The sequence below is a fragment of the Diabrotica undecimpunctata genome, chromosome 9 (genome assembly GCF_040954645.1).
Source record: "Diabrotica undecimpunctata isolate CICGRU chromosome 9, icDiaUnde3, whole genome shotgun sequence".
Taxonomy (NCBI): domain Eukaryota; kingdom Metazoa; phylum Arthropoda; class Insecta; order Coleoptera; family Chrysomelidae; genus Diabrotica; species Diabrotica undecimpunctata.
In genome coordinates, this window is record NC_092811.1 from 29,536,354 (window position 1) to 29,551,575 (window position 15,222).

General features: G+C 33.7%; 2 protein-coding genes across 3 annotated transcripts in view; one reads left to right on the forward strand and one right to left on the reverse strand.

The window, feature by feature from the left end:
* The window catches only part of cmpy (crimpy), a 617,633-nt gene that overhangs the window by 165,135 nt on the left and 437,276 nt on the right, over positions 1–15,222 (reverse strand). The window lies entirely within an intron of this gene.
* LOC140450503 (uncharacterized) lies at positions 9,231–9,908 on the forward strand. Its single transcript, XM_072544156.1, has one exon. It carries the CDS (start codon positions 9,231–9,233, stop codon positions 9,906–9,908), a length of 678 nt encoding a protein of 225 aa, XP_072400257.1.

Here is a 15,222-nt window from a genome sequence, read left to right on the forward strand (position 1 = left end):
ATAGCCATGTTGATCGCCAACATCCGGAACGGATAGGCATCGTAAGAAGAAGAAGAATTGATTTACGGCAACCATAGACATAATATGCAATATTTTATGTCGTCCTTTTAGTTGAAGAATAGATTAAATTATTTAAAGTTTACTAAATTATTAATCTCTAAAAATTTAAATTATGGTTGTATCGTAGCTTGTCACAAATTTCTCAATCCGTCTGTATATCCGTTTAAAATATAGCGACCGCGTGCTGACACACTTCAAAGACGCCATCTGAGAGTGGGCATTCTGATTTTTATTTATTCTGTGGCTAAGGACACTTGTCAAACTCAAAACACCAAAAATCATGTCGGCCTGTGAATCGGACAGGGCCCTAAAAGAAAGAAAAGAACTTTATCTGGTCCAGGGCATCTTCCAGATTTTGAGTTAGCATAATCATTGGCTTCCTCGCTATTAATTTGTGATGGTTCCGTTCTTGTGACCAAGAAAAGACCTTTAACATATTTAGTTCATACTTATATTATTTCATATAGGTTATTAATAGGTTTATTGTTTTTTTCAATTAACTGGTTAGGTGTGTTTCTTCGTGATTTTCCAGATTTCCATATTCCATTTTTCCTTTTATTTTGTTCCTTATTGTTTATGTTTTCTCTTTGTTTATCTGGGTTTTGACGTGACAACGTCTTAAATTAGGTTGTGGCTCGGAGTCATTCATGAAAAAGTGTAACGCCCGCTCACGTCTGTTAAGATGAGTCACCGAACGAGAGAGAGGCCCGCCGGACCGGCGAATGCCTTGCGTCTCTCTCCCACTCAAACATGATCGGTCCGCTGCGCGCGCAGCACTAGAGAATTAGGCGCGTTGAATCGGTGCGTGCTTGTGTCTCTGCCTTTCTCGAGCGTTCTTGGCGTTCAAGACACATTACAGCAGAAACACTTCCTTTCATTTCATATTTCTCCTATCATCGTCCTATCCTCAACAAAATCACTCAAATAGAAATTAGTTAAGTTTAAGTTTACATGTACAATGTTTTAGTAAACAAAATATATTTCTATAGTTAAAATTTGTGCAATTCTTATTTTCATTCAATTCCTTGTTCCTATTGTGCAATTTAATAATATTCATATCAATAAATATTCTACCGAGAAAAAGACGTTGTCACGTAAAATCTTCGCGCGTAAAACGGACTTTACAGGCCACCGATTTTTTGTTTCTTTATTTTTTTCTTTGTTCCAAGATTTCCAGTATTTCCTAAGTCATCCAAGGTTTTTGTCTTTCTTCTTTATTTTGTAAAAATTCGTACTGTGTCTTTATAACAGAATCTTTGATGTTGCTTTATATAATGTTCACATTCTCAGTCTAAGCCTTTTTTTTCCTATACCTCGATTTATTGATTTTAAATTCAGTGATATGGCAACGTTAAATGTTTCGTTAAACGTGAAAAAAAAATGTATTAAAGTAATATTTTTAAGCTTTAAAAAGTGATTTTAATTAAATATACAGATATAAAAAAAGCTTTCCTAAAATATAAGTCAGAAAAAACGAATGATTCATATGAAGAATATAAAAGAATAAGAACTAAAACTCATCAAATGGTAAGAAAAACAAAAGTAGACTACTGAGAAAGATTCACAAAAGGACTAGAGATGGATTTCTATGGACAACAGAAACAAATATGGCGCTTCATAAGACAACAAAGAAGCGAAATGAAAGAACTAGTTGAAATAGAACACATACAAGAGGATACATGGGTGGCCTTCCTGACAGAAATGTTTAAAAAACAAAACGAATAACCTTTACCAGAAACGTCAAATATAATAACTGAGGAAAAGACCGAAATCTCCCAAAACGACATGAAAGAAGGAATAAACAAATTAAAAAACAGAAAGTCACCAGGAGAAGGTCAAATACCAAATGAACTCTTAAAATATGGAGGTGATCATCTTGTACAACAACTGCAACTTCTTATTAATAAAATAATCACCACGAACAGAATACCAGATGAATGGAGGAGAGCGATCATGGTGATGTTCTTCAAAAAAGGAGATAAGAAAGATCCCAATAATTATCGAGCAATAAATCTATTAAATACAACACTCAAATTGACAACAAGAATAATAGCGACAAAAATAAAACGAATATCTCTGCAAGAGGAACAGCAAGGATTGCGGACAGGAAGATCATGCACAGATGCAGTTTTTGTAATAAGACAAATAAAAAAAGTCGCTGGAATACAACAAACCAGCATATATGTGTCTGATAGATTTGAAGAGAGCGTTTGATAGAGTGAGAATTCGGGACGCGATACATTTATTATATGAAAAGGGAATCACTGGATTTAGTAAAAACCATTGAGAATATTATATAAAGATAACATAGCTATGGTAAGATGTAAAGGAAAACTATCACAACCTATCAAAAATATTAAACTGGCATTAGACAAGGAGATTCGCTGAGTCCATTAATATTTAATCTGATAATGGATGAAATCATAAAGAAAGTTAAAAAAAGAAGAGGATATAGAATGGAAGAAAAGGAAATAAGGATAATATGCTACGCCGATGATGCCATAATAACAGCCGAAAATGAAGATGACCTACAAAAATTAATTAAAGAATTCGAAGATACGGCGCTCATATACAACATGGAGATCTCAACAGAGAAAACAAAAGCGATAGTTATATCAGCGGAACCGAGACGATGTAAACTAGTCGTAAATAACAAAATAATAGAACAAATGATGGAAATTGAATACTTGGGAATAAAACTGTCAAGGTACGGAAAAGTGGAAGAAGAAGTACAAAAACAAGTGAACATGGCAAACAGAGCAGCAGGATGTCTCAAAAACACAATCTGGAGAAACAAATACCTCACAACGGAAACGAAAACCAGGATATATAAATCAACCTTAAGACCGATAATGACGTACGCAGCGGAAACAAGAGCAGATACGGCGAAAACACAAAGACTACTGGAAACAACAGAAATGAAAGTCTTACGAAAAATAACAAACCAAACTCTAAGAGACAGAGTAAGAAGTGAGGAAATATGAGCGAGATGTGGTATAGAGGAAATAAACGCGTGGACCAAAAGAAGAAAAGTGGAATGGAATCAACACATCAAAAGAATGACAAAAACTAGAATAGTACGAATAGCAAGAGACAAATCGCCAAATGGAAGAAGATCATTGGGACGACCGAGGAAAAGATGGTCAGACAACGTCAATTAAGGCTAAAAACCGAAGTTAAACAGGCATTTTGTCTATTTATAAAGTAGGAAGAAGAAGAAGAAGAATATAAAAAAATAAATTTTAGAAGAAATATATAAATACATACTGTTGTGATATGTAAAATCGAGAAAAATATTGGGTTGATTAAAATATTTCAAAGTTCAAAAACATTAAAATAATTCAGATAAGTAGGATAATAACCAACAAACATTTCGAAGAAGGAAAGTTATTAAATTCTTGGATTACCTGTATTACCTGTAAGCTATGCATAAATTATTTCTTTGTTATACTTGAGTGACCCGCATAATTTTAAGTGAAATCCAAAGACAATTGAACCGGGTTTTCCAAATACATTAATGCAGTGATTAGAGACAATAGAAGAGATTGTAGAAAGAGGTTTTTGTTAGTTTTTAAGAATTATAGAAAAATATTATTTGTAAATAAGTTTTAGGAAATTTTATAATTATAGGTAAAAATTTGTTTGTTATCGAAATGAAAAAATGGGGGAATTGTGACGAGTTTTGATTGGCGGAGATTGAAAAAGGTGGGATAGGTATGTAGGAATGAAAGTTTAGCTAGATTTAGGAGAGAGAAAAGATAATCAGTTGGTTTTCCAAGTCTGTAAGACGAACAGTGATCGTTCTCTGGCGGTTCCCGAGAAGTAGCAAGCAGTAGTGTTGAATGTTAGTGAGTTTTTTGTGGAGTTAGTGTATCTGACAGAAGCTGAAGCAGAAAAATATTGTAAGTCATATTTTTCTACTTATATTCCAAGAGTCACTGTTCAGGCCAACGAGAGATTCAGTTTATCGTAAAGAGAAGATATTCCAAGAGTCATTTTTCACTCGGGCCAACGAGAGATTCAGTTTATCGAGAGGAGAAAGGCTATCATAATTTGAATGATTTGTGCTTTTGAAGGAGATCATTAAGGACGATATACTTGCAACAATCTGTTGTAAGATTGCTGATTACATAGGGAGCGGTTGAGAGGAGATAATATAGTCTACAAGGAACAAGGATTTGGACCACTCATCATCAGAGAGAGACATTTTTGTTTTCTGCAGTTTTTTCTTTTATTGATAACACAATTTTTACACTTAATTTAGAAAGGATATAAATATTTTGATTAGGAGAGTTAGAATAGTTTGGGATTTTGAGATTTCAATTAATATTGTTTGTACCATTAATTTTGATTGTTCACGTACGTAGAACAAAATTTTGAGAATCATTATATGAGATTTGTTTATTGAAAACTTTTGAGTGTGAATTATTTCATTATTTTTATTTCAATATATAGTGTTAGATCATATCTGTTTTTTATTATTCCGGTATTCTTTGGACCTTACCTTTCACATGTAATAGCATAGATATTGAAGCACGAATTTAACCCTGAGATAAAAGAATTAAAAATTGTAATAGAGTCATAATCATATCATTTAAATAATTTTAATTAATCAAAAAATTAATTAGCTAATTATTGCTTGGCGCACCAAGACTTTAAATATCACAATAATACATATACTTTGTATTTCTTAGAGTTGATCCTATAATTTTGTGGTAATGTACGTAAATTTATTATGTATCACCACTGTCAACAATTGTTTTATTAAAAAATTATAAAATAAAAAGAGTTTGGAGCTTCTATAATAATAACAATAATAATAATAATATCCATTATCTCAACTTATCCTGCGATGCAAATTTTCGATTAACATTTAATCAATAGTGTTTTATGCTGCTTCCCTGTGAAACAATATAATCTATCAACTCAAAAGGATCACTTGTTATTCATCATACACTTCACTAAACCTTATCCTCTATCAAACTGGCTGATATCATCTCTAATAACCAAACATTAATCTCTTCGGCTAAACTCCCTACCGTAGCTATAGTTCCACAGTCAATAGTTGCATAATGCATCTAACGTCCTGGGGAAATTAATAGTTTGTTTAACGATCCTGTCTTTTGGATACAAGCCATATTTTCTATAAGCTCACCGGGTCCTCCTGAACGATTAAACGGTTGTAAGTCATTTCGTTTAGCTCTGTAATATGAGGGATTAAAATCACGAGAATAATAACGTAAAAGGGGATAACAATAGGACTTAAATAGATTTTGGATAATATTTCATTATAATAGACAAGATATTAGCTTGATAGTTTATCGAAAAATTTTTTTCGCCGATAATACAGTTTCTTCTGTTAAGACATTTAAAAAAAGTAAATGTTTGGTTAATTAAAGTCGCTTTTCATTTAGTTAAATTGTCATTTCGGGAGTTTGGGAGTCCCAACTGAAATTCGGAAACCTCTTAGCTGAAAAATTTGCAGTTACTAAGGGTCTCAGACAAGGATGTTGTATCTCTCCGACTCTATTTAAGATTTATATCTCTGTAGCTCTGAAACAATGGAAAAGGAAAGTCAAAGGAATGGGTATACAATTGAACGATCAGGATTACATATATACTTTACAGTTTGCAGATGATCAGGTGGTAATCTCAAATGACAAAGATGACATGGAATACATGCTTAGAAAACTAATTGAAGAATACCAAAAATGGGGATTAAATATCAATTTAAAAAAGACAAAATACCTCTCAATTGGAGCTGAAGCAGAACAACTCGATATCGATGACAATCAAAAAATAAATCCATGCAACGAATATAAATACCTGGGCGTCATCTTCGACCGTAGTGGAAAAGACGAACGAGAAATAGAACATCGAATTGTACAAGCACGAAGAGCTATAGCATGTTTGAACGGAATTCTATGGAGTAAAGAAAAGAAAATGGAACATCTATGAGACAATGGTTAAAACTAGCCTACTTTATGGAGCTGAGACATAGAGAATAACCGAAAAATATAAGAAAAAGGTCGAAGCCACGGAAATAACTGCCATCAGAAGATCGATGAGAATATCAAGAGCCGACAGAATATGGAATGAAGTGATAAAACAACAAATGGGTATAGAGGGCACTATAGTTGAGGATATTGAGAGAAAACAGCTCATATGATATGGGCATGTGAGCCGAATGGGGGACGAAAGATTGCCTAAAAAAACGATGATGTGGCAACCCCCAGAGAAGAGGAAACGAGGAGGACCACCACAGAGCTGGAACCTGCGAGTTAGGAAAGCGATTAGCGCTCGAAATCTGGACGAAGACCTAACTCAAGACAGAATACAGTGGCGTTTGGGAGTCGGACAACGTCGTAAGACGTTATAAAAAACCGAATATATAATAATAAATTGTCATTTCTATACTAAAAGGCAAATATAGTCTAATATATTATCCTTGGCCAAGGAATTTCTTGGTGAAAGAAATATAAATAAAATTAAATCGTTCCCAAGGCGAAGAAACTTGAAATACATGTCAACCAAAATACAAGAGGCATACCATAATAAGACAATTAAAAACTAAACACAAGCACTTGTAACAAAAATAAAAAATGATCACTGGGAACGCTTTTCGAAAGAAATGGAACACGATTTTTACGGTCTGCAAAAGGAAATATGGCGGCTTCATAAGAGGTCAAAGAATGGAGGTAAAGGAGCTAATAGAACCAAAACACATAAAAAGGGATACGTAGATTAATTGCTTAAAAAGCTATATGCAGAGGAAGAATACACGACGCTAGAACTGGAATCACCAGAAATTACCACAAATGAAGTACTTAATATAAATGTACAGGAAGTTCGGAAAATACTTGAAAACTCAAAGAACAGAAAAAGCAGTAGGTAAAGACGGGATACCAAACGAGTTACTGAAATATTGTGGAGCTGCAGTGACAGAACAAACTTGTTAAAAAACTTACAACTAAAATTTTACAAGTGTTAATAAATCAGAGGATAAGTTTAGCAGATGAACAACAGAGTTTTTGTAGTGGAAGATCGTGTACAGATGCAATATTCGTTATGAAGCAAATTACTGAGAAATTACTAGAGTTTAATAGACCAGCATTTCTGTGTCTGATTGACCTAAAGAAAGCATTTGACAGAGTAAGACTCCAAGATGTAATCCATCTTCTGTATAATAGAAAACTTTTCCTAAAACATCTACCAAAACAACAAAATGGAAGTCAGAATAGATGAAAAACGTACAGAACCTATAGAAATAGGCAGCGGAATAAGACAAGGGAATTCATTGAGTACCATGCTCTTTAATTTGCTCATGGACGAAATCATAAAAACCATTAACAAAGGAAGAAGATACAGAGTGGGAAACAAAGAAATCAAAATACTTTATTACGCAGACGACGCAATATTGATAGCTCAAGATGAAGATAGTCTGCAAAGACTGCTCCACAGTTTTAACATAGGAGCAAAAAAATTTAATATGACAATCTCATCTCAGAAAACAAAAACAATAGTAGTCAGCAAAGAACAAATCACATGTAAAATAGAAAGTAATGGCATTAGTATTAAACAAGTAATGGAAATAAAATGCCTGGGAATTTCACTGTCTAGCTGTGAGACCTATACGAAGAAGTGAGAGATCAAGTACAAAAAGCAAATAGACTAGCAGTATGAATTAATAACACTATTTAACGAAACAAACACATTAACACAGAGATAAAATTAAGAATTTATAAAGCCAGTGTAAGACCAATAATAACGTATGCCTCAGAAATAAGACCCGACACAGCCACAACGTAAAGGCTGCTGGATACGACAGAGATGAGAGTACTGAGAAGAATTACAGGAAATACGCTGAGAGATCGAAAGAGAAGTGAAGACATTAGAAGAAAATGTAACGTACAGTATATAGATGAATGAACACAAAATAGAAAAGAAGAATGGAATAACCATATAAGCAGAATGGAGGAGACCCTTGTCGTCAAAATAGCAAGAGATATCATCAATCGGCAAAAGAAGTATCTAACGACCGAGCAAAATATGGAGTGACAACCTTCCATAGAGGTAAGCAGAATTGCTTATAAAGAGGAGGAAGAAGAAGAAGAATGGAAATATGGTCTTACTATTTGATAAAAATATTAATAAAAAAGCAGATGTCTATAAAGAAATTCAATTTAATCTTTTATTAGAACAAAACTTATATAGAAGTAAGAACTTATTGTGTATAATGGTATATTTTTTATTAAAAAATAATTTTAAAATTTATCCTAAAGAATTACAAATGTTCAAAACGTTTTTGGTCCAGTTGGACCATCATCAGTGTCAAAATATTAAAAGTAGTTGAACAGATGTAGAAACCCCTATCTTACATATAAATTATGGTTATTATAATGTTTTAATGACACCACTGTTGCCGATTTTTTGAAAAAAAGTTATGAAGAAAACTAAAAATTTGTTAGATTTTTTCTAACATGGTCAGTAATCGCGGATTAAGAATTAAGCAACGTTTAATAATGGTAAACTGTCATTTTTGACAAATAAATCATGGACTATTCACAATAATTATTGATAAACGTTAAAATTTTTACAATAATATATTGATAGAAAAATGAAAACATCTAACAAAACTTGTAGTTTGAAACGTAAGGAATATTTCATAATAAATTATGGATTCGACCGTTACTTGATAGAAATTCATTTTATATAACAATAAAATACTGCAAACTTTGTTTTCAGAACTTTCACAAAATTTAGTATAATATTTTATCATTACAGCTGTTTAGGCAGATAGCTTAAGGCCGTTGTTTTGGATGTGAAGAATTTGAAATTCTTGAAAAGAGTTCTGTTCTTAGAGTTCTGTGAAAAAGATGAAAATTTTAAGAATTGCGTAAATTGATAAATCAATACAAGGTCTAAATTTTAGATGCCATAACGCAAAGCGTGGAATCCTAATATCATGGTAAGAGCTATCACTGCTGTGAGAGGTAAAGAACTGGGTTATAAAATAGCAGCTAATACCTTTGGTGTTCCGACGGTTAGGTACTTTAAAAGATTATGTCAAATCTGACCGCACACCAGAGGAAAGTGTGAAATCAAAATTTGAAAGGAAGCCAGTTTTTACAGCTGACCTCGAGAAAAGTCTTGTCGAACACTGTCTGGATATGGAGCAGCATTATTATGGACAGAATATTTCTGACCTGAGGCGATTGGCTTACCAGGTAGCCATTTTAAACCAAGTACCTCATCCTTTCTCGAATGAATCAAAGGCTGCTGGCAAAAAGTGGGTTAGACTGTTTTTCAAACGCCATCTAGAGCTTTCTCTCAGACGACCACAGAACTTGTCAATGGCTAGAGATAAAGGATTCACGAAAGAAAATGTTGACAAGTATTTCTCCATCCTGAAGCCTGAACTCGAGAAAATAAACTTTGACCCCTCAAAAATATTTAATGTATATGAAACAGGGATATCTGTAGTCCAGCACAAAGCTACTAGAGTAGTAACCTGTAAGGGGAAAAAGCAAGTACATAAACTTTCATCTGCTGAACGTGGATCCACAACCACAGTCATAACCTGTATGTTAGCAGCAGGCCAGTATATTCCACCCTTGTTAATATTTCCACTTAAAAGGTGGCAGGAAGAATTGCTTGACGGAGCTCCTCTGGGGTCGATAGGCGGATGTTCAGATTCAGGTTGGGTAACTGGTCCATTGTTTCTTAAGTGGTTTAAACACTTCAGTTCCATTGTGAACCCATCAAAAGAGAATCCTGTTGTGCTTATCCTTGATGGCCACTATTCCCACACTAGAAATCTTAAATTTATTGACATTGCAAGAGAGTAAGGAGTATCTATAATTTGCCTTCCTCCACACTCAACAGACAAGCTACAGCCTTTAAATGTATCGTTTAGTTTCCTTTGAAAACTAGATACGCAAAAGCTATAGAACAATGGTTGGCTAGTAACCCAAATAGAGTTGTCAGGAAACTTCAAATATCCAGTCTCTTTTGTGAGGCGTATCTTCGTGCAGCTACTCTTGAAACAGCCCTCAATGGGTTAAAAAGACTGGGATCCATCCATTTAATTCTGATGTCTTTCATGTCATGATAATGACAACCAGAATATTCTAGTCCTACCTCAAGCGGTCACTCCACGAGACATCCAGAATGTTCCAGTCTCACCTCAAGTGGACAGTCCACGAGTCATCCAAAATGTTCCAGTTATTGAACCTTCCACATCCTCTAGAGCCGGTACTTAATTCTTGGTAACTGGATCTCCTTACAAAACTTCTCTCAAAATATCTTTACAAAAGAAACAAATGAAAGAAGCGAAGTGGCAGTCATAGGCTAAGAAACGTCTCATCATGGAAGATAAAGAAAATTCTGGCACATGATTGAACAAACGTCCCAAGAAGAAAATAACGAAGTAGGATTTAAATTCAAGTGACTCTGAGGATAAAACAGAAGTTCCACTGGTATCAACCGATGATGAGGATAGTTTTTGTGATGAAGCTGCACCATGTGCCATTTGTGGAAAACGTTTTTCACAAGACAAGCAAGGACAAAAAGGATAAGGTGTTCGGAATACTTCAAGTGGTGGCATGAGATGTGTTCAACTTCAACCAAGGTCAAAAATTTTGTTTGTGATTTGTGTCTGCAGGTGTAAATAGATAGAACTTATGTACCAAAATATATAAACATGTTCCTATCTCAATAAATCTATTATAACAGATATTAGTACTGTTTAAATCATGTTTTACAAAAAAATAATACATTTTAACTAGGAATGGGTGAGGGACGGAATTGGGATACCATTTTTAAAGAACCGAAATTTGCTTTATTTTGTTATTTATTTATTTCTACTTCAGGAAATTTTATTTAGTAGAATCGTACCAGCAAAACTCTTACACATAGAGTTAAGTTACTTAAGTCAGTTTCTTCCATTATTTTAACTCTAAATCAAATTTCAGAATTTAAGATTTTGCTTAGGGGGGCGGTATTTGGACACTTTATACCTTATTATGCTATGGTAGGCTGCCAATTTATGTTGTGTAGGATGGGATAATGAATTGTGTATAGTCATGTCAGTGTGGGTAGGTTTATGGAAATAGGTTTTGTTTTTAAGTCTGATAATTTTTTAAACTAAAAGATTTATGGATTGATTTTGTTCTGTTTCTATTGTAAATTCAATATAACTATCGAGTGAATTAATATACAATAAACATTGGTCGACTTGCCTGTTAGTTCCTGTAAAACATACCAGTACATCGTCTACGTATCTCCACCAATAAATAACCGTTTGAATACGGGATGTTTTAAAATCTTTGTCTAGATGATCCAAGAAAATATCTGATAGCAATGGACTTAGAGGATTACCCATTATAAGTCCTGCACTGTTTTTGTATATATTTGATTAAGTAATAAATTCAAGTAGTCCTGGTTTATGCCAATTTCAAGAAGATATAAAATTTTTGATGTAATGATTGGATTTGTAATATAAGTACATAACGATACAGTGTTATAAAAGACCCTGTATATTTGTAACTAATTTGAAAATGTGGGTTTTACAGCTAAATTTTATTTTTGTAAATAACTTTATTTGGTGTCATCTATAATAGCAGGTATAACAGATTTTGTCACAAAAGTTGATCACCCTGTATACCTAATTAACCTTCGGAGTACCAAGATTATTTGACTTACTTAGATTACCATGATGGGTCAAGCGTGACCCATTCTCATTTTATTTATAAGGATATTTTAAATAGTCAGTATTGTTATACAGTATCTTTAATTTAACAAAAAACAACCCCTACAAGAATAACAACGACCTCGTTTTGTTGCAGATTGCGGCACTTCTATTTGCTTTTTTACACTAACACCGGTGGTCTCTATTGCAGCGATTACGGATTTATGGTATCCGGTGGGTTCTTCTTGTATTGCTTCCGCTCTTCGTTTTATATTGGGTGAGGTTAATTGTTTTCCAAGTTCCTCCAGAAATAGTTTTCTGCGATGTTTTATATTTACTTGGTTATTCCATTCAGGATTTTTCGTATTCCATAGAACGAAAGCATTGTAGCACGCAATATCCAAAAAGTTGAAAAATATACGTAAGGGCCATCTTTTTGTTGCTATTTTACATGTGTACTCTCAAATCAATTTATCTAAAATATCGACTCCACTTTTGGTTTTGTTGTAATCCAAAATAATCCTTGGTTTTAACTTTTGGTTTTCATCAGACATTTCATGTTCATTGTGTAAGGTCGATAACAATACAACAAACTTGTTAGGCTTGGTTACATATGAAACTAAGGTAATGTTTTTAGTGAACAAAAATTTTGAAGAATACAGTGAGCGATCTGTCATTTCAAGCAATGATTTGGGTAAACTCTTCCTATTTTTTTTGATAGTATCCAAAAGAGTTAAATTTTTGGATAAGAGTTCTTCAGATAAAGCAATGTCGGTAAAAAAATTATCAGTTGTAATATTTCGACCAGACCTATACCAATGTTCTGCAACAGTTTTGACAACTCTTGGGCCTTGGTTACGTTCACATTGATCACCAATCTTTCCAGTATATATCTCAAAGTTACAGCAATAAAAATTTTCAGCGTCACATAGGGTCCAAGCCTTTATACCATATTTCTTCGGTTTACTTGGTATATAAATCCGAAATGGACAACGTCCCCTAAAATCAATAAGCTGCTCGTCGATAGTACCAAAAGCAGATGGTTCATATGATTCCCTACAATTTTGGGCAAATAGATCAGCGATTTCTCGAATAGGAGCTAATTTATCTCGTTCTCTTCTTTCTGCTCTCGTATCCAAATTATCAAAGCGAATATACTTCAAAATACTTAAAAATCTATTCCGGCTTAGAGATGCTTTATAAATAGGACGCGTAAATGCATTATTTGTATTGGACCATAAATTCTGCACTTTCTCATGGGACTCTCTGAACCTTCCACATAATATAAGTATACCACAGAAAGCACGCAGTTCGACTAGATCAACTTCAATCCAATCCTTCATGTTTTCCTCGTTCTTACTGTTATACGCAGCTATGAACTCAATAGCTCTCTTATTGGTATACTCGAGAATCATTGACATAATACTATCAGAAAAAAATAAATTAAAGGCATCCATGCATGTCTCAATATTTTGACTTTTCTTAGTTAGACCTACGTTTTTCTGTAATAAATTACATTCCAATGTCTTACCCTTTTTTGGAGCTAAATAACGCCATGTTCGTTCTTCGCACAAAACATCAGATACGTTAGATCTTTCACTATCTATATTTTCAGAAGTTGTCGCTAAAACTTCCTCGTTCTCGGGTTCAGTAATTGATAAATTACCTTCATGTGCTTCTGGCTCACAACCGTCATTATCACTCGCTTCACTATTGCTTTCATCAAGCTCTGCAAGGCCATCTTCTTCACTATCTGATAGGAGTAAGGCATACAACTCAGCTTCACCCAAAGGTTTATTCTTTTTCCACATTTTGATATAATACTGCACACTTCAAGATCGACGCTTGATTTAAATTTATAAACAAACGTGAAATACCGCTTTACACCAAAGTTGGACCTCTCGTCTCGGACTTTCTTGTAGAATATGCCTATTAGACACTACATTTACTCCCAAGGTTAACTTCTATCGACTAATATTTCTACAAACATAATCATTTGGCCTTGAATACGTTCACTGGTAAACAGAGATGGCTGCGTTTTACGTGTACCTACAAACATATTGAAAAATCCTTCGAAATCCCAAGAACGGGTCAGGACTGACCCGGCATCATAGATTTTACGTAGAGGAAAAACTGTAATTTGCATGTTCACGAATGATACACGAAAAAATAGATTGAAACAGATAAGGAGCACTTACGATCAATAGGATTTGTAAAAAAATTATTTCAGGAAATATTAAGAAATAAGTGAATTTCGGGTCACGCTTGACCCAGTCTTGGTACTCCGAAGGTTAAACGTAAGTAATAATTTTGCAAACACCATAATTTTCTATTGTGTTATATATTTCAGTAAGAAGAATAGATTTATATGTAAGTCTGTTATTATTTTTTTTTTGTTTTGATAGAAAGTCGAGCATGAATTAATGTCACAAAAATACATTGGAAATTCACAATATACATTGTGTTGAACATAATCAGAATAATTGAGAGGGTCTCACCTTTGCATAATTCAGGCACCACTGTTACGCCTCACATCGACGAGACTGATCGAATTGTTGTCGACATATCCAAACACGTCCAAACGTATTTCTAATTATGCTTATGACGTGCAGCGACCTGCTCGGCTTCAGCTGTGCCATCACCGCGGAGCCATCTAGCTACTAATTAATCGTCGGTGAAAATTGCATAAAGTTTGTTATGTTCAACCTGCATAAAATACATGCCGCACATAATTACTCCATCGGCAAGGATTTTTTAGCTAAAACCCAACTTAGAAATAATTGTTTGAGCTCCACAATTTGCCAAACACCAAATATGTTTTGGTAAACGAGATTAACATAAATATATAGCTAGTAATAGATATACCGTGGAGTGATTGTCCTGATGGTATATGCCTATACATCTCAGTCTTCAGTCATTTATGTATATTCGTGCATTGGTCTTTAGCAGATTCCTGTCATTTTTCTACGTTGATATGGCATGTTGAAAATATTTAAATTATTATAATTAGACTTGAGCAGAGAGATTCTTTTTTATCTTTAGCTATCTTAAAATTAAATTTTTTATTATCTAATGGATCCAAGGAATTCGTAAGATTCTTTCCAGTGGAATACTTCGGTGGTGTGACCCTTTCCCCTTTCGACTGTCTTAATAAATAGGAAAACTATTGTATAAATTCTGGAATAAAAAAGAAGAATAATATCTAACTTGCCATACGTAAAAGATTTTATACAAAAGCACCTAAAAGAGGATGTCGAAATAGAATCTGCAACGAGGCTAAAAAACAATATATGCCTGGTACAAGTGAAGGATTATGGCGAAAATATTAAGGTAATGAAAGAAAAAAGTAAACTCTGATTTCTGACTGGAGAAAAGATCTTCATCAACGATGACCTGACCGATAAGAAAAGACAAATAAGGCAGGAAATTGTAAATAAAAGCAACAAATTAAGAGCTGAAGATAAAAGCGTAAA